Below are 20,170 nucleotides of genomic sequence, written 5' to 3' on the forward strand. Positions count from 1 at the left end.
CAGAGTAATGTAGTTTTAATAGAAATAGTTCTGAAAATGAGGCAAACAACTGGTATATTTGAAATTTGTGTTGCATACCGATTTCTTGGTTAATTTTATAGTACAGAACAGGTAGGGCTTGCCAGTTAATGTTGAAGGCCTGGTTTGCCAGACCATAAAATGATGTCTGCAATGTCTCTAAGTTGAAAGGAAATCATATTCAACAGAAAATATGCATACTGGAATTTTCTCTTGAGAATTTGAGCAGGCTAACTTATTCTGTTGATTTCTCTCTTTTGCTCTGTAAATAAATTAAAAAATAAAACTTTGAGAGCTTCTGAATGGGACAGCTTAATTATAACTGTTACACCATAACTCTCAGTGTGAACTTGTGTCCTAGCAGGACTGATTTTCTTCTATCAGAATAGGAACAGTTGCATACATAATCTGGACACTCTCCCAAATCCATTTCACCTGTTTGCTTGGGGTGTAGAGCATTTAGAAACTCAGAAAACAGCTCTTGAGACCTGAATTCTTCATTTAGGAAGCATTCATTAAAGGAAGCAATATGTGATAAAAGTTGTCAAAGTAATCTTTTTGCCCTCATGCTAAAGGTCTTTTTGCTTGCTCTAGTGAAAGTCTTTTCAGAGGTGCTGGGATTCTTATGCAATCTCTCTGTGCATGTTCAAATCAGCAAAATGCTGACCTATAAAGCAGAACAGATCCTGTGTTCAGTATTTACTGTGAGAAAGTTCCATACGAAAACTGCAAGAAGTGTACTTGAAAAACCAGGCTTTCTTGCTGTTTGGTATGTAGATATTGATTTAGCTCTGTAATAAAGCTTGTAAATGTTTTAGTATTTTTAAAAGTAATTTATTTTCTTTGGCAGCATTAAGGGGGTAGTTCAGCTCAGATTTTAATTATATCTTTCTCTGGTTTGCTATTTCAGGATCATCAGCTGTTAGATGACTAATGAAGGATTAGAATGGGGGTTGAAGGACTAGAGGTTGAATGCAGTAGAATGGTAGTTGATGAATTAGATGAGTAGCTAGAGGAAGAATCTGGTAGAAGATAGGCAGCTGAATTGGGCAGTTGAATCCAGTGTGAAATCAGCTGGAAGCAGGAAAGGGAAGATTGGAGGAAATTTCTAGCAAAATACTGATGAGTGGAATGGGCTCTGAACTGGGTAAATGCAACTTCTTCACTGTCTGTAGTAGAATAAGAATTTTAGGAAGTGCTGGACAAGGATTTCAATTTAGATGAATGATCTCAGCTCTGGTTAGGATACATCTGGAGTATTGGGTCCACTTCTGGGCTCCACAGTAAAAGAAACAGAGCTACTGGATAGAGTCCTGTGAAAGGCCACTAAGATCATTACAGGAGCTTCTCTCACATGAAGAACAGGTTGAGAGAATTGCTGGAATTGTTCAGTATAGAGAAAGCTCAGGGTAAGAGTGCATTGGGAAGGGAGTGGAGAGATCATAAGCAATGACCACAAATGGAAGCCCAGGAGTCTCTGCCTGAACTGCACAGCTGTTCAGTGTTCGAGCAGGTTGTCCAGAGAGGTTGTGGAATCTCCACGTTTGGAGTTGGCCAGAAGGCATATGGAGTAGTCTTGGAAATCCCACTCCAGTTGATACTGTTTGAGCAGGGGATTGGACTGGATGAGGTCTAGAAGTCCTGTCAAACTCTGTTGTTTTGTGATTGTGTGGTAGAAAATCTGGAAAAATCTGAGCAAGGTGTTGAGTAGGAAGCTACTGTGGAGGAGCTGGGAGAGAGTGTTTGGTTCTTTTGTTTATTTTTTGATAGAAGATCTATTAAACAAAACAGTTGGTTCTCAAGCCAATATCTTTATAGTAAATTGTACAGGTGAGATGCTACTAGTGGGAGACTGACATAGACTCTGTTTGATTTTCATTGTATTTACTTCATCAACACTAGCAGAAGACTTAACTTGCTGTCTCTGAAAATGTCACTATTCACGATTAGCCTTAAAGGCATGAAGTTTAGTTCTGCTGTTAAAGAAATGATAGGCTTAAAGAAAGCTGAGGCCCTGCCTTTTAGGTTCCTTAGAAGGAAGGCTGTAGAGCACAGTGCACAGAGCTATCCATCTTATCAAATGGAGGTACCAGTGCTGTCAGTGTTCCATGGATACTGCAGCTGTAGTAGCTGCAATAGCCTCTCTTGCAGAAGCTGTGATCCATCTTGCCTTGGGGCATTAGTGGACTTAACAACATATCTCTGCACTAGTGACCTTGAGAGACATTCTCCCCCTGCTTACCACACAGATTTATTTATTTATTTATTATTTAGAAGCATGTTATCTACTTCATGTATTGATCACTGTCTTTGTCAGCTGAAAGATAAGAGCACTGAGCACAGGCACTACTTCTTGCCATGGTTCTGACAGTGGCAGCAGTGCTGTGTGTACTCCAGTTAGTGAAAACTAATCATTCCTAAGCTGCCTCTCCTCTTCATGTGGATAGTTGCAGTGTCAGTGACCAGAGGCCTAAAACCGTCAATTAAGTTATGGATTTTGAGCATAAACTCTTGAAATTTTTCTAGTTGGAAGGTTTCAAAGTGAGCACTTTATTTTTTTTTCTTTAAGATGTTTAAGACATTCTCTAACATGGGTAATTGTGACTCCAAACAATTTTTTTTTCCCAAATTTCTGTAAAAAGTATTTGAATTGGTCTTTGCACATACATGAATATTTCAAGATAGTACAACATAAAAATATCTGTGCTTTCATCTGAATGTAGTGCATTTTGTTATTCCAAAAGCAAGCAGTAAAATTGCCTGTATAGCAGGAATATTTGTATTGGTGAACTGCAACCCTTATAGGTTCTGCTGTGTTGAAACACTAATGGAACAGTTCTGTCCTGAATAATAAGATAATTTATCTTCTAAAAATGAGGAGTTTTGAACTTGTTGATGAGTTTTCTGTGGAATTAGTAACTTCTTAAGGAGCTACTCAGGTTATAATTGATCTTCTAAGCCACTAAATAAGTACTGAGGTCATGTTTTCTAAAAATGTGTACTGGTGGAATCAAAGATGGAATTGAAAAAAATACTTTAAAACATTTGTACTTTTTATGCAGTTTGAAGTGGCATGTAGTGAAGCCCACAGAATGCAGGCGGGACTCTCCATATCCTGATTGTCATTGAGTATGTAAAGAGCAGCATTCATATGCATAATATTCCTGTAAATTTATGGATGTGAAGAATTTCTGAAATGGTGCTATGAATTGAGTCTGTTAAACTGTGCTGAACTATACTGCACTGCTTTTGCAGTTACTGAAAGTTTTCTTTATAAACAGAGGCATCTTTATTCATCTGTAGGAAAGAGGAGAATGTAGATTTTTAAATGATGACTTTTCAAATGAAAATCTGTGATACTGTTAGAGACAGCTCTGAACACTTCCAAATGGAGCAAAGTTAATGTTATGTGCTGTGTGTCGCACTGGAGACAGTCACAGATTATTTTTGCTGTTTTTTTCCAGGCAAATTCTTTGTAAATCTAGGGGTGCATGAAGGCAAGTACTTTTTAAAACTTGATCTGGTCCTATGTCAGATGCTGAGCTCTTACTCTGAGATTTGTGGGCTTGCTTTTTGTGGCATGTGGTTACAGCAGAGTGTGTGTTCCTGGTGAGCTCTCCTAGGGACAGTTTTTAGCCTCTGACATATGGATGGATGCTGATCCTTGTGACAGGAAGAAAAATTGGTGCTTCTGATGCAGCACCACTCTTTGCACTGCAAAGTACTGCCTTGGTATAGCAGTATTTGGTGATCTGCTGTTCAGCCTGTCCCATACACCTCTGGCTCTCTGACTGTTTACTCTTAATGTAGGGGTTGGTTTCTCATGTCAGTATACTTAAACTTTTATATTTCAGCTATATCCTACTCCATTTATAGAGTATAGCTATATCCCACTTTATTTATAGCTATATCCTACTCCATGTGATGCTTGCCTTGATTTGGTTTGTGTTCCTTGTTGTGTTTTATTTGTATTTTACTTGTTAACTTTTCAAGGACTTTTTTTCTGCGGTAATTTAACAGTTCACAGGAGGGAAGGATCCCAGTGTTACCACTGGTAATGGAAGCTTATTGATGCTTCAGGCTGAGAAACAGAAATTGATGTGCTTTGGTGTAGGCTGGGCTGTGTTTCTGGGCTGTTAAAGAATTGATTTGGTTTTGGTTTAGAGGCTTTCCAGATTCTCACTTCAAGAGGGAGTTCTTTGTTGGAACGTGTTATCAGTGAGGAGTTACTGTGGAAGATGGAGTTGGTATAACAAGATCAGAATGTTACCCAACAGAAACTCCTTAAGGAGTTAATTCTTTTTTTTCTAGACTGGAAGCTGCATACACAGGTACAAACCATCTCAGCTGACTCCAGATGTATCCAGGATGCTTCAGTAATTTGTGTATCAGCTAGGAAATACAACTCAGGGCCTACAGCAGACCAGTAACCTCCAGCAGCAGTGTCTACAAGCTTGACAGGATGGTTTAGGGCATTTCTACTGCTTCCAGTGCCTGGGTGTGTAGTTAAATAAATCCCACAACGAACCAGGCTTCTCTCCATGGCAGATAACATGATAAATTGCTCCTGGTGGATGCCCCCTCTAGACTTTGATGTCCCAAGAGAAGTCTGTTTGTGGGATCTCTTTAAAGATTGACTGTAGTCTTGACAGTTTTGCTGTGGTTTCTAAATGTACATGTGGAGATGGTAATATATAAATGTCTTAAATGTTTTTTTTTAGATTATGAAGTAGAATTCACAATGTACTTTAAAGCATAAGTGCCCATAGGGATTCTGTGGAATTTTCCCTTGAGAATTCTGGTTTATGTGATATTTTAAAATTACTCTTGGAAATGAAAAGTAAAATGAAACTTAAAACCTTCATACAACTAGTTAGATACAAATATTTGTCACAGAGAATGTCAGCTAGCTGGTTATCTGGTATGTAGTTTGGTTCCATCAAAGGTCAGAATTACTTCAGATTGACAACTGTAATACTGATTACATAAAAAGAAGCAGGACTGTTCTGGAAAAGTACAGTGAGTTACTTTTAGTACCCAGGCAAAAGAATCTTAACCTGACAAGAGAGGAAATTTTATGTGCAGTCATCATTGTAAACGCTACGAGATAGGTATTTCAGGATGTTTTTTCTGAATGGGACAGCTTCATCAAACTACTTGTCTCAAGGACAGAAAGTTGTCCTGCTGTGGCAAAATATTCACATAAGAATGGGATCATAGTTTTAATTCACGTGCTGTCCCATTTCTGATAATTGATTGTTTAAATGTTCTAATGCAAAATGTATTTGTTTTTGTTAGTAAAATGGGTTATTAAAACTGAAAATGGAGGTGGCTTTCATTTAAAGCTAGCTTGAACAGCAGTGTCTTTTTGGTAATTAATCTTTTTGTTGACATAAATTTGCTGCTTTTGGTGCAGTTTATGAAGTGCTCACAGATTTGCATGTGCATTCATTGCTTTGGTATGAATATGCAGTTATATTCCATAACCACCAGTCTTAGATCATAATTATCCACTGCATGGTCCAAATCTCACTATGAATTTTTCAAAATTTACTTGATAGGTTCGAAGAGGGTTTTTGAAACACAGGAATTGTCTCACTCAGACAGCATTATCAGACAGGAGTAGGTAGTGCTGGGGCTCCATGACCAAACTCTAATGCATAGTTAGCCCTGCTGGAAGGAGAGGCCTTACTCTAAATTTTTATGTTTATCCTAAAATTTTAATCTTTGTCTAATGTCCCATTAGATAGATTGAGAAGCTTTTTGATAGCATACTAGCCAAAGTTTGTCTTGGGAATCCCAGTCCAGTTGAGGGTCTTAGTCCCCAAGAAAATATTTTGATCGGTTTTTTTGGACAGGTAGCTGGTTAAATTGGTCAGAGCACAAATGCTGAACCTCTAAGGAGAGCAGGTCGTAAGGAATGGAAGGTAATGGAAATTGCCTCCATTTTTAAGGTGTGGCTGATCTTATGAGCATTCATTTGATAAGTATGAAATGCTGATTAGTGTACTCCAGCATCTCTGTACTTACCATGTAGATGGCATTCAAAGGTGGTGTTTTAGGTCTTCTTTTCTAAAAATTAATGAATCCCGAGATCTCTGCAATAAATCACTAGAAGGACTTTCAAAGGCTTCTCCTGTAATTTATTATATGAGTGGGACAAACATCTTTTTCACATCTAATTTGTGAAAAGACCAAAGGCCAATTTACAAAGATCATGCTGAAACATTAGGCACATGAAGCAACCGTGCTTGCAACAGCATCTTGGTGTCTCCCCTTGGTAAGGGGCATCAACAGTGTGCTTACTTTGTAAAAAAGAAAATATTTCCATGCAGAAGTGCTTCCAGGTGGCCCCTCCAGTTCTGATGGTATGTTTTTTAGTTCCTGAGTGCTCTCCAGAGCTGTAGCATGAGGTTCTGTGTGTGTTTACTGCAAATTTGCATATTTGAAACTTTTTCAGATAGGATACAAGGTAGAAAACACCTACTCCAAGAATTCTGTTGTGTTTTGGGTATTGTGTCTATAAACACATTGTTCAGACCTGCATTTGAGACCCTATTCTGAAAGGATGTATAAAGCCATTACAGGATGCTTTTGATACAAGGAAAGGATGGGGCAGGCAGCCTTTGCTTACTGCAACACTGCAGCCATGCTCAATGCCGTTGGGTTTGGCTGTGCCCTTCCATAGGATAAAGGATGCTGTGCAGCCCCTTTCTCCATTATCCTGTGTTGTGCCACCCTCCTGCATCTGCAGCAGGAGCACTCAGCTCAGGTGCTGTGTTTTGGCAGAGGCAGTGGTGAGGCTCTGGTGGTAGAGAATAAAGGAAAGAAGTTCACTGGCTGGGGAGGTGGTGCTGTGAGTGGGGCCTGAGCAGTGGCCCTGCTTGGACAGGGTAATTTCTTCTGCACACTGTCCTGAAAAGATTATCAACCTCTCTGATTGTGACAGTACATGCATGGGAGAGCATTTGCTGACAGCTCACCGTTTATCTCAACACCTTTGATTTTTGGAGGTGAATGATGGCATTGCAGTGGAATGTGCTCAGCACTCAGCCCATCATTTTGTGGCTGAAAGAATCTTCCTGTGCTGCCTGTGTCCCTTGGGCACTTGTGCTGCTGCCTGTCTTGTAACCAGCACAGTTGCTTTTACAGCCATGCTGTGAACTCTAGCAAAGAATTGATGTGGCTGAACTTAATTTCTTTTGGAGATGCTCTTTTCAGCATATCAGTTCCTGGTCTAGTTCCCCAACCAACAGCCAGCATACAGAGAAGTGGCAGAAGTGACTGTCATAGGAAATGTGACACTTGTAGTTTATCATGTATTGTAATTTCAGCTAATGCTTTAGATTGCTATAATGAATTTCAAGTTTCAGCTGCATTGTGGACTGCTTCAAATTGTGGGGTTTGACTCCTTTCCTCCATTCCCTATTGTATGGTGCTTTCCTTTCTACTTTTTTTCTGATACATGAGTCTTTCCAGTGCTGAAAGAGATTAGCTCATGGGTGCAACAGAAAGTAACAACAAAGTGTTTTCTTTTTGGATCAGTGAATTAGTGCAGCTTATTTGGTTCTATGATCACAAGGCAGGAAGTGAAAACAATCACATATTTTAAGTATTAAGTATAATTATTCTGCCATGAGCTAAAAGGGAAAAAACCCTGTTTCTGTGTTACAGCTGGGGACTCCTCAGAGTGGAGAGATCACGACCTGCTTTATTTTGAGCTGCAGTGTGATATTTATTACAGTAGTTGTTGTTATTTGACCTGTTTAGAGGTGAAATGCTTTTCCTGTGACTACAGAAAAGCAAGGTAATATTCCATGGTTTGCAGGGAGCAGGTTTAATGTTTTACCCAGAGGATCAAGACAGTTGTTGCATTTGATTTGGCAATTTTTCTAAAGAAATTAAATTTTCCTGAAAACATTACCTCCAATGTAATTATTTTCAGACATGTTTGTTAGTGTGCAGTCTTCTGTGTTGCTGGGGGTTTTGTGTTCCAATCTCCACATTAACTTCTTGGCTTCTGTAACTTCAGTTTTGCTATCTAGTAACAGCAAGAGTCCTGAAGTCCTTCATTTTGCCTGGTGTTTTGGTAATGGGCTACCATGAGTTCTTTGCTTAAGCATTTGCCTTTTTCCAAAAGGTTTCGTGTCATCTGCTGTTGTTGGTAGAAAAGAAGTCTTTCTCATTAGCTTCCTTGAGGTTTCTCTCTTGATCTTTGCTGTTCTTACAGCACCACAAATTCTGCATTAGAAGCATACTCCAGCATTTTACTGGAAACTGAATGTAATACTCTGTCCTCCCATAAGCTTCTGGTAATACCTAGATTATAATATACTGAATTTCTCTCCAGACGGTGGTTGGTAATACTCTTAAGTATCACTGGTTTAACATTTTGATTTTCTGAAGCTTGGAAGTTGTATTTATATAGTATTTTCCCCTTTTTAGAAAGGCCTTGACTTTTTTTATTTTGTACTGTTTTTTTTCTTCTCTTTTTGCTGCTTAGTTTTCTTAATCTGATATGCTGCTCACATTCAGTAAAAAAATGGACTGGGAGTACCAAAATGACTAGTAAGAGGAATCATTAAAAAAACCCCCAACACCCTGCATTTGAACTGTTTGGAAGGGTCTTTTTTTTATGAAAAGGTTATCAGGGATGGAAAGGCTCTACTAAAATTGACTTAGAGGGCTGAAATGTTATTATTTTGCTGAGTGGTGCTATTAATCATCCTGATTTAGGCAGTAAAAGCATAAACAGGGTCTGCCTAGCTGTGAGGTTGCTATATTAATGTGTATTTATTGGTAGATACAATAAATGAAGCCTCCTGCTGCCTTCTCTCAATGTTTTTGGTATTTTTTTTCTTCTGCCTGCTGTACTTGGCTGTCAGACTCATAAAGGAGTAGTTTCTCTGACAAGTCCTGCCCCTTTTTTTGTCTCAGCATAATCCATCATGCTGAGCATTCTGCACTGCACTGCGGTAGAGTGGTTGCTGTGTCTCACTTGAGAGAATTACAGGAAGAGCACTGGAAAATTGTTCCCAGGCTGCTGACAGCAATCACCTGAGGTTTGAACACGTGCTGATACCAAGTGCTGACCTCTTCCTTTGCTGTGCAGGCTGATAAGTCATGTCCAAGTCTTGGTTAGGCTTTGGTGTGGCAGTAATTCAGTGAGGAGCTGGGTTGGTATCAGGGATCTCTATGATCTTCCCTTAAATAACTTTGTTTCTGCAGCTGTTGTGCTGGGGAGGAGAGATTCACTTGCAGAATAGGCTGATACACTGTGGGAGGTTAAAAACTCAGAGCTTACATGATAGGTTGTTTTGTTTTTATTCAAACTCCAGGTAACGAGAAAATTTGGATTATAAATAGAAAGCTTAACAGTGGGAGTAATATAGTATATAGATCATTTGTACACGTGAGTGAATGACCTTCATAACTAACCTATGAGTCATTCCTGTGAGAATAAATTGGACTACAAAACAATTAACTGCTGTGGTTGTACTTGCTGGTTGATATGCTAGACTGACAAAACTAGCCTATTTTAAAAATGGACATAGTGCTTGTTTTGGAAATTATAATACTTCCCATTTTCCATTCTTAGGTGTTAGTTAACTTCTATAAAGGTAATAATAGGTCATCTTTATATTGAGGAAAAATTGTTTTACATGGAAAAGAAAAGAAGTTACAAAACAAAAAGTGACAAAGGTAGTAAAAATTCTTACCACTTGCTTGCCAGTGTATGCAAGATAAAAGTTTGATCTTGTGTTGTTTTACTCAATAACTATGGAGGTTAGGAGGGGGCAGGGGTATTTTTTAGCAGCTGCCCTTGCTCAACATAAATACATTGGGACGTTTCATGTTTAAGTAATTGCACAAAACCAGATGGTAACTTACATAGTTTTATTATCATATTGATTACTTAATGATGCATAATGCATAGTGTATTAACTTGGTGATTTATCATAAATCAGCTTGGATTTTTGTGGAGGTACCTGAAGTGGAACAAATACTGCATTTCTGACCTTCACTTTGTTACCTGTAGTTCTGAACAGTCAGGCAGTCACAAGTCTTTCCTTCTTTTCATACCTCTATTGCTGCTATCACCAGGTTCTTCAGTTCTCATTAAAAGCTTATTCTGAACTTTCAATACTGAAAAACTTGGTAGAATCATTGGTGTTCTCAATAACATTCATTCTGGAAGAGTTGTGATTGATGAAGAGAGTAGTTCCTAAACTTTTCTGGTTTTAATGCAAATATTATGTTTACTGACTTCCTGGTTTATGATTGCAATTTTTTTCTGTTATTCTTTGTCTCAGGAGAATTAGAGAAAAGCAGTTTTCTGATAATTCTAGTAAATAAAGACTGTATGTGTAGGTGCTGGTGTTGTACCCCACGGCCTGACACCTCCCCCATCTTTTTTTTTTCCTTTTTATTTTATAAAGAGACTATTGTCTTCCTGGTGGGGATGGAACAATAGCTGTTCTGAATGACATAACAGTGGAACTAGAATCTGAAATAACATTTTCTTCATGACCTCTTTTCTCTGTTATTGCCCTCTCCTTCCTACTTGGTACAGAGTGAATGCCTCCTTGGGACACTGTGTGTAAACCTCCATGCTTTGCTGCTAAATGTGCATCAGAATACGTGTTTGGAGTATCTAATGTGGCAAGTGCTAAATTAAACACTTGGAACACTTTAGGATTATGAGTCATCAATCCCTGGCTGCTGTTTTTAGATTTCAATAATTAATACAACCTATCTGGAAGTTAGTTTTCTGATCATGGTGATCCACAATGAATCTTGAATAGAAATAAGCTAGAAAGTTCAGGTATGCATTATTTTCCATTAGTCTTACTAGTTTTTAATGCTAAACAGGTAAAATAAGGAAATAAGCTACTTTATATATATAAAATTATTTTTAGGTCCAGAAGCAAGCAGAATTTAGTCCAGAAGGAGCATAGCAATCACCTTTGGGGGAGTCTTAGTAAATGTTTCAAAGGAAGAATCTTACCTGTTAACAATTTTTTAAAAAATTTTAAATAAATAATTCCTAATGATTAAATACAGAATCTCTCAGTAATACTGACTCTTAAATGTTGTCTTCTGTTTTGTAGAAGACCCTTTTGAGGACTTCTTCGGTGGCAGGCGGGGTCCAAGGGGAAGCAGAAGCAGAGGTGGTGGAGGATCTTTTTTCTCTGCCTTTGGCGGATTCCCTGCTTTTGGAAGTGGTTTCTCTCCATTTGACACAAGTAAGTATCATTACATTTAAGAAAGAATGCAATTTTGGCTCATAAAGGATTGCAATACAACAAGCTGGCTTCTCCATTCAGGCAATTCTGTGACTGATTTTTTTTTTTTTAATTAAGCTGCCATCTGTAAGGTGTAAATGAAAATTTAGCCATAGTTAGAGTATTTGAGCTACCTGAAAGTTCATATAGAGTGAACAGACCTCTAAGAAGTAGAACTTTCTGTTTTCTTTGTTTTGGTGCTACAGTTTCTTCATGGTTTAGAATTCTTTTGTTCTGTTTGCTTTCAGGAGTGTGATGGCTTTTATTACGGGTCCTGAAAAACATGTGCCTAAACCCCATGGTACTACATAGAGTGCTGGGAATCTTTGCATTGATTGGGGTCTTATTGATACAGGATTTGTTCTGTCTGCCAGCTCAGGGCATCCCGACATCTGCACTAAAGCTGATGATCAGATTCATTGGACTTGCTGGCTTTCCCCTGAGTGCAAAGTGTGGATAAAGGTTGAATGCTTTTTCAGGGCAGGAGTTGACAAATGCTTTTTGGACAATGCTGTGCATTTGGAACTTGAACTGTAGGTCCATATATGAGAAATGGATGGGGCTGGAGCTGTGGTTTTATTCTCAGGCTGGTGTTAATGCCATCTAGTCACTGATGCTGTGTGATGAAACCAGCTGAGGGCTTCCTGAAAGTAGCATGTAGTCTGAGTGGATGATAAATTTGGATCCCGCAGCCATGCAAAATTACATTTTATTCAAATGCCTTCTTTTTCAATAGGTTTTACTTCGTTTGGCTCCCTGGGACATGGAGGCCTTACTTCATCATTCTCCTCTACGTCATTTGGTGGCAGTGGAATGGGAAACTTCAAATCAGTATCAACCTCAACTAAAATAGTTAATGGCAAAAAAATTACTACAAAGAGGTAAGTGATATAAATATATTTGTATGAAACTATATGTAGAGACTTACATACCTATAGTTACATGCATATAAATACATTGTATCTTTGCACTCACACATGTATAGTGATACATGTTTTTATGTTTTACTTTTGTTGTTATGTTCATCATATTACTTGGATTTCTCTGAATGCTTAAAAGCATCTTGAAATACTTTATTGGGTTCTCTGTCCCTTCTTGGCATTGTTGAGTTACTTAATGCTGGAGCTCTTTTAGGCTTTAGAACCTCCTATGTAGTCCTGCATCTTTTATTATGGTCCTTGACTGTGGTCTGCCCAGTCAGCTTGAACTTCTGGAACGAAAGTGTGCTTGGTGTCTACTGATTCTGAGGCTTATGACTGGGAATTGGGAAGAATTTTAGTTTTGCAGATGTTATGAAAGAATTTTCTCTAGCATCTGCTTAGTGTGCTTTACTAGTCATTGTTTGAGTGAAGTCTGTCTGTTAAATGAAACAAGGAACTGCAGCCTGCTTTGGAGAAAAAGGTGCCTGTTTGTTGGACAGGGAATTTTCAAGTCCTGTACACAGTGTACTTTCTCTCCATTTCATGCTTGTAATGGGGAAGTCATTGTGTTTGAGAAGCCCGTCTTAGTTAACTATAGAAAAACCTACATGGAATATTATAATCAATATTGGAGTACTGAGCAAGTAGTTAAAGGCAATTTCATTACAGAAAAGTGAGGGAGTATGAATTGGTTTTGTTTGTTAACTTGGTCCTATACTTGTAAGTGCAAGGCTCTTCTGTGAACTGTTGTACTGGAGAGCTCCTATCATCTTGACCACTTAATAACAAACAGCCTCTGGATCACATGCTGTTGTGGTCATCATACATTTCTGTGACTGTATTCCAGAAAAATCAGAAAACTCAAAAGCTCTTTAATAATTTCCCTTTTCAATCAGGGATACTTAAATTTTGTAACATGCATGCTGGTCATAAAGTTGGTGTATAGTAGGTCTACAAATTACTTGCTCTGATCAAATTAAAAATGGATTTAAGACTGTCTTGTATGCAAAATTGTGATTGGGTCTATAATATCATATATTTAACAAATGGGTAGGGACTAAATGCAGTGTCAAGATTGTGCAGTTGATCTGTCAAGGCATTTAGGCCTAGATAAGAGTGTGTAGTGTGAGCACAACTGTGACAATGTATGAGGTGGCAGCTGTAACTGTGAACTCCACATCCTGGAGGATTCCAGCTTCCAGAAGGCAATTTTCCTGACTAAGCAGTGGGGAAATACAGATGGGTGCTGGTGCCAGCTCTGGTGCTGGTAAATACCAAAGCTTGCCAAGTACAGTTGCATTAAGCAGGTGCTGCTCCCTTACAGTTTGTTATCTAAACCCGAGGTCTGGTGTGTGTTTGAAACTGCCTGCTGTGCTCTAAAATGGCTCATGGTGTTTTTGTCCTACAGGATTTTTGAGAATGGACAAGAGAGAGTAGAAGTTGAAGAAGATGGCCAGTTAAGGTCGCTAACAGTAAATGGTAAGGAGCGGCAGCTACACTTGGATAACAAGTAATTCAACGCACGCATTTAACAGAAATTTTAAGCTCTAACAGCCACCATTTGAGGATTGACAGGAACATTTTTTGAAGATTTCAAATGAATTCAACTTTCTGTATATCCGTACTCAATCTTAAGTAGTATAAGTAGCTCACAGAAGCTCGTATTTGTCATAGACTTTTGAGTTAATTGTTGGGACCACATAAATTGGACCATTTTTTGTCCTTTAAATTGTTGTAAACTTCTGTATGCACTTTTCTTTTCTTCTCTGTGATCAAGGTGAACCATGATCCTTCAGTAGTCCTAGGGCGAGATGTACACTAACACTAGCATGAATCTTGCTTTTTCCAATTTGAAATGTGAGCCAATTAGTAGTTCAAGTCTGCTGTGAAGTTAACAGTTCCAGGATAACCTTTTTAATAATTTCAACTTTTTTTTTTTTTTTTAATGTTTAGTAGTGAACAATGTTAATACATTTCTGGTAATGCTTTTCTGGTTTAAATAAATTAAGGATGTTTTCTAGTTGTGCATGAATGCAGACAACTTTAGTAAGTTTTGACAAATGTTTAAATGTGTAATGTAAGCAAAAGGTAAACAAAAGTGAAGCCAGTGAGCTGAGTCTTTTGTCATTTGCTAAAAAAAAAATTCCAAAATGAATAAATGCTGATGTTTGTGGTGCATTCTTTCATGAATGGCATTTGTAACCTTCCTGTGTCTGTGTGTGATTTGGGCAACTTGGGAAAACGGTGCTTTTTTTTTTTTCCCCCCTTACCATCTTTTTTTTCAATCTTAAGGATGAGGGCCTTTTTTCTTCACAGATGTTTTCTTCAATGTGACTGAAAACATTCTTTTTAATTTCATTTCTAAACCTGTATTTGAAGCACCTACTTTTAAGAAGCACTCAGAGGCTGACTCTCTAACTCCATCTTTTTCCCTAATATGTAATTATTTTAAGTCTAGGTCTAAAGCAATTCTGTTTTAAAAAGTTTTCTGAAGTTACTGTGAGATTTGCCTAAAAATAATCTGTAGTAAATATAAATATACATTTGATGAATGTTTATTTCTTTAACATTTAATAATTACAAAAAGACTGAGAATTATGAGATTTTTTTTTTTGCTATTTTGAGAACAAAGATTTGGAGATTTGGACAAAATTATTAGGATTGTGATATCTCACTCTTATTTTTAGTCCTCAACCAAAAATCGAAAGATGGATTAATGCCCTTTGTTAAATTAATGGAGTGAAGTAAAGTGTTCATTTGTAACTAAGACCAGATTTTCAAAGTTTAGTGAAAGATTATTTGGTTTTGGTGTGTCACAGAGAAAGCATGCAGGTAACTAATGGTGTATGTTAACACCTGCCATGTTCTGGATAGTTCCATGCATAGGTCATGGATGTGCAGCTTTCACTTGTGCACCGGCTTTGAACATCTGGCCTGCACAAAACTCTTCAGGGTGGCTTAGTGGTTAAAATGAAAAAAAAAAAAAAAAAAAGCATGGTGTTTTCAAATGATCATCTAATGCCTTCTTGCTGAACACCATCTGCTTTGTACTAACAAATGTGTTGATTATTAAATACATTGAACAGATTTGCTCTTGTTTTTCATGCAGGAAAACCATTTCAACTTAAGCCAAACCGAGCTAACAAATTGCTACAACAGAATTTGTATTTGCAGTAAAGTTAGTGTATTGTACCTTTGTCCCGCTACCATTAATGCTAATTTGATAGAACTGGAAAAAAAAAAAAAAGTAGAAGAAAAAATAAATATATACTTTGGTTTTGGGACTAAAGCAGTTATATACCTTTTCAAGTTCTTTGCTGAGTTCCTGTCACTTCAGTGTTGTGTTTTTGATGTAGAAGCACAAACTTAGTTTAGAACTAAACAGTGTTTTCTTGTTAATGCTGTTTTTTCCCCTCTCTATGTATGTTGCTTCTTGATCCAGATAACTAAACATGAAATTTATTTCAAAATTTGGCTTTGTTGTGATGTCTTGAGTTATTAAAAATGTTAATTTATATTATAGGATGCAGTGTGCTCCTTTAAATTATGTAAATTGTAAAAAGTGCTTTAAAATTGATTAACCAAGTCAAATAAAATTAGGACAATCTGGAGTTGAGTTTGAATGCCTTCCTCTGGATACCCATAGATTTTATATTAAAGTGCCAAACTTTGCCTTCTAGTTTTATTCCAAGTCATCTTCTGTAACATTTCAATTACCTTGCTCAGGTTAAGAACACAATTAGGGTGGCAGATCTGTATCCACATGCTTATCTTCTTACCTAGGAAAGTGTGATCCTTCTCACAGTGTTACACACAAACAGGTCCCACCAGGGTTCTATAGTAAGATTTTTTAACACTAAATTTGCTCAAGATCCAGTTTTTTGGGTAGTCTCTGTTCTGCCTTCAGATCCCTAAAGCTGCTTGTCTGAGCTGGCCAAAATGCAGCATTGAAGTGGCAGTGCTGCATTTCTTTGGTAGAAACTGGCAAAACACAGAGAATGAGTCAGCAGAAGGCAGAATTTGGCAGTAGATTTCTGCAGGAGCGAGATACCCACACACCAGCATCTCCATAGGCTGGTAGTTGAACTGGATATGTGGTCTTGGTCCAAATATGTCATTGGACCAACAATTCCAGTTCCAGGTTGAAAAATTTGTCATTGTTCACTTGACCTAAACCTGACAGTCTCCATCTCTCTCAGTGTTTTTTGAAATGACATCACATCCAACATTTTTTTGGATGCAACTTTTTGCATCCAGCTACTTTTTTTAAAACACAAAATAAACTCACATTCCATATTATATTCAGAATTTCTTTGCTGAATTTAGGTGTTTTCTCCTAAAACCCCACTTGTTAGGTTGCTTTGAAAAAAATATTTAAGTTGTTCCTTTCTAATACATAATTTGCATGGATGTACGAGACCTGTTTATTAGAAGTGATAGACCATGAAGGGCAGCACATTTCCTTAAACTTCAGTTTTAGCCAAAATAGTAAAAAAAAAATTAACAACAGAAAAAGTTCTTGATAGCAAATGCTAGGTACAGATGTACAGTGGGATGAGGCAGCTCTCAAAACCAGGTGCTATTGGATTAAAAGTGCCATCTTTTCATACATGAGGGATTAATTTTGAATGTTTAGGGACACCATCCCACTTAAATTAAGTATCCTGGAAAAACAATGGTTTGGAAAAACCAAGATGGAGTTTTTGAACCTGCCAGGTCATTTAGTCCTTCATGCTCTGCTTCAAAGTTCTTTGGTGGATACAAGAACTTTGTAATGCTTTCTCCTGGTGCAACCTCTTTGCATCCCTTGTGCATGGCAGTAATCCCAGTGCAGCACACTAACCCCAGTTTCTCTGTAGATTGCATGGCATCTGCTCCTTCCACTTGGCTTTACTGAAGGAGTTTGGGATTTTGTGTTGGAATGCTTCACACTGTAAAATGGCTGCACTCCTGCAGTGCTCAGTTCTCACAATACCTTCTCTGCTGAGAATCAGAGGGCTTGGTTTGTGGTGTAGGTGACCAGAGAGTGTGTGCATAGCATTTGTCAGGTGGATCCTGTATGAACTTGTGATTAATTGATGAGCTGAGTTAGAATGCTGAAAACAAGATTGTAAAAGATTTAAAAACCCATCATCTCTAAGCCCAGAGGGTTTGTATCTCTTCTCAGTGTTTGTGTTTGGTTATCCTGTTTCCTTGACTCCTTCAGTGTTTTGGCATTAGGTGTAACTGGAGGTTTGTCTTTTGTATTTAGCTGTGCTGTGTTTCAGACCATCTGTGGGATAGTCCAGTGATAAAGTTAGATTTTACTTTTTATTTTAGGAAATGTGAGTTCCTGAATCTGCTTCTGTTCTGTTTGAGCAGTGAGCTCCTTTGCCTGAGTTTAATCTGTAGTTGTAACAGGATAGTGCTTCTGAAGATGGTTGTGTTGCAGAATGAATGCTACAGCTGTTTGATGCTTGTGGTCAGAGAACCTTTGAAAAGGGCTTGGTACATAAAATACTTGTTAACCTTTTTGTGGAAGTGTTTCTTAGTATTTTTGGAAAATCTGCTTCTTTGGTTATGATTTTTGGATTTTCTGGTGTTTAGGCTTATTCTTAAGTGATGGTATTCTCATGGGCTAATGGCAATATGGACATCAGTAATCTGCCAGTCAGCAGTAACCAAATTTTGAAACTTTGTCTTTTTTAACATAAGAAAGCCTGTTTGCACTGTCTGCTCCCTCAGGGCTTGTTTACTTTATGATGGAGTTATGACCACAGACTTGATTTGCCTCAACATAGACAGTTTGGGTTTTCTTGTTATTGTTTGTCTTAAAGTGGTTGTTGTAGGTACAGAACTTCTTACCTTCCACCTGAAATGCTGAAATGGTCCTTACATTGCACTAGGGCTGGAATGAAGAATGTTGGCTTTGTTAATGTTACAAACTGTATCTTTGAATTTATAATTCTAGTGGATTTCCTACTTGGTTTTGAAAAATATACCTTGGCTAGAGCTGGTTGTTGAGTGAAGTGCACTCCTGAAAGGTTAAAGCTGAAGATGGTTGGTTTATACTCTGTTATATAGGCCATACATTCACAAAATAGTAAACCTTATGTTTGAGATGCTGCTGTCAGATTAAAAAAAAATTAAGTAATTAAAATCCCATGATGATCAGAGCCATAACCCTGAGCCTCTGCAAGCTGTGCTGATTTAAAGTCACTGAAACTTCTCTGAAAACTCTGTGGTGGCAGACTCAGTGCTGCATTAGGTGTTATCTCACTTAAAACAGCTGGTAGAAAGTTAATCAAAACCCCACATAAATACTTTATGCTCTGTCATGCTGCTGTGGCCAAAAGATAGGCAGGAGTTTGGAGGTGATAGTGCCCAGGCCTGAAAGCTGGGCTCTCCTGGTGTGAGGTAGATTGCACTGATGGCCTGACTGCTAATTACCTTCTAAAAGAATAAAGGAAGTGGAAGACTCTCAGATGTTTTGGTGGGGATTAAAGTGTGTTTAATTGAGAAGACAAGTAAAACATTTTATCAGAAGGACACGATTAAATAGAATTCTCTTTAGTTTCTCTGGCTTTTACAATAAAGTTAACTTTGCAGCATATTGAGTTAATTTTAAGCTCACTAAAAAGAGGTAATTTTTGAACCTGACTTAAAATTGACAGTCAAGAAAAAATATTTTTAGAAGCTTCTGGTAATAACTCTTAAAATTTGTCTTTAGCCTATAGCTTATATTTACCTCTGACTCTCAAATGAGGGCTTTTCTAGCTCTTTTCAATGCAACCAACTTCAAGTGAATTTCATAAAAATAGAAAAAAACAAAACCATGTAGCTGCTAGTTTACCAGCAGTGAAAATAAAGATGAATCCTTTCTTTTACCTGAATGTTAGACAGAGATGAAATAGTAACACCTAGTTTGGAAAAGCTCATGTGAGCTTGCTGGTCTGTTACTTGATAGAACAGATAACATGGTACATTGAGAACGCTTCAGTTCCTCCTTCTTTTTGAAGTTGAAAGTCAAATTTGACATTTTCTGCATTGTTTCTTATTTGTGAATTTGAGTTACTGGAATGAGAGAGGAATCCAGCCTGGGTTGACTGGTCATAGTATTCATGTTGAGGAACACACATTTGTGATGGCCAGAAAAGAGAATTACCTGGCTGTGTCTGTAATGGAGTTGCTCGAAGGTGTTGCTAAACCAGCTGAAAATGCAAAGCAGTAGCTCTGGAATCTTCTGTCTTGGTTCCAGTCACAAGCTTGATTAAATTGTGGTGAAGGAGAGGAGCTTACCTCCCAATAATAAAAAAAGTCATAAGGCTGCAGAGGCTTTGAGACATCTGATAGAAAAGCTGGGCAGCCTCATCCATCTTTTGGTTTCCCTCCAGAAATACATGTCAAGCTTGTGTTAATCTTTGTAACTGATACACTGAGTAAGATTAACTTGCTAATTTATCACACATTTGCATAACTGTCACCATAGCCACCTCTGGCAAAGTTTTCTCCTAGACATGTAGTTGGAGGCTGCCTCTTACTCTTCACAGAAACTAAATCTGCATTTGTCATCCTGTTGTGATATTTGTCATACTCAGCAATGGAAATACTGTGCTTTGCTTTTGTGTAAGAGCATTCTGCAGTATCAGTCACTGTCATTCTCCTTCCAGGGGGAGCTAGACTGTGGATGCTTTAAAATTGTTTTGAACTTCTCTGTGAAAGTATTTCTGAAGGAAAATGGAGAAAACTCACATGGCCAAGGCTCAGCCTTTCCTGCAGCATTTCTTAGCTAGAGGACAAGGCCTTCTGTCTCCAGAGGACTTTGGCCAGGCTTTCTGTAATATCACTGCCTCTTGTCAGAAGGCACTTGGGTTCTTTGAGTTACTTGGGCATCTCCTGTTGAGTAGTCACTCAGACACCCCTGAGAATTACTCTGCTAATCTCATTTTTTTACTGCTGGGTGCCTGT

At 38.0% G+C, this 20,170-nt stretch overlaps 1 protein-coding gene across 3 annotated transcripts in view; it reads left to right on the plus strand.

Moving 5' to 3' along the window:
- DNAJB6 (DnaJ heat shock protein family (Hsp40) member B6) overlaps positions 1 to 20,170 on the plus strand; it is a 57,876-nt gene that overhangs the window by 13,049 nt on the left and 24,657 nt on the right. For all 3 annotated transcript variants that reach the window (XM_030236839.2, XM_030236849.2, XM_018909186.3), the window contains exons 6-8: positions 11,130 to 11,264; positions 12,040 to 12,184; positions 13,632 to 13,702. In XM_030236839.2, the coding sequence (XP_030092699.1) occupies positions 11,130 to 11,264; positions 12,040 to 12,184; positions 13,632 to 13,702 (351 nt within the window). The remainder of the gene's footprint in view (positions 1 to 11,129; positions 11,265 to 12,039; positions 12,185 to 13,631; positions 13,703 to 20,170) is intronic.

Source organism: Serinus canaria, chromosome 2 (assembly GCF_022539315.1).
Source record: "Serinus canaria isolate serCan28SL12 chromosome 2, serCan2020, whole genome shotgun sequence".
Lineage (NCBI taxonomy): Eukaryota > Metazoa > Chordata > Aves > Passeriformes > Fringillidae > Serinus > Serinus canaria.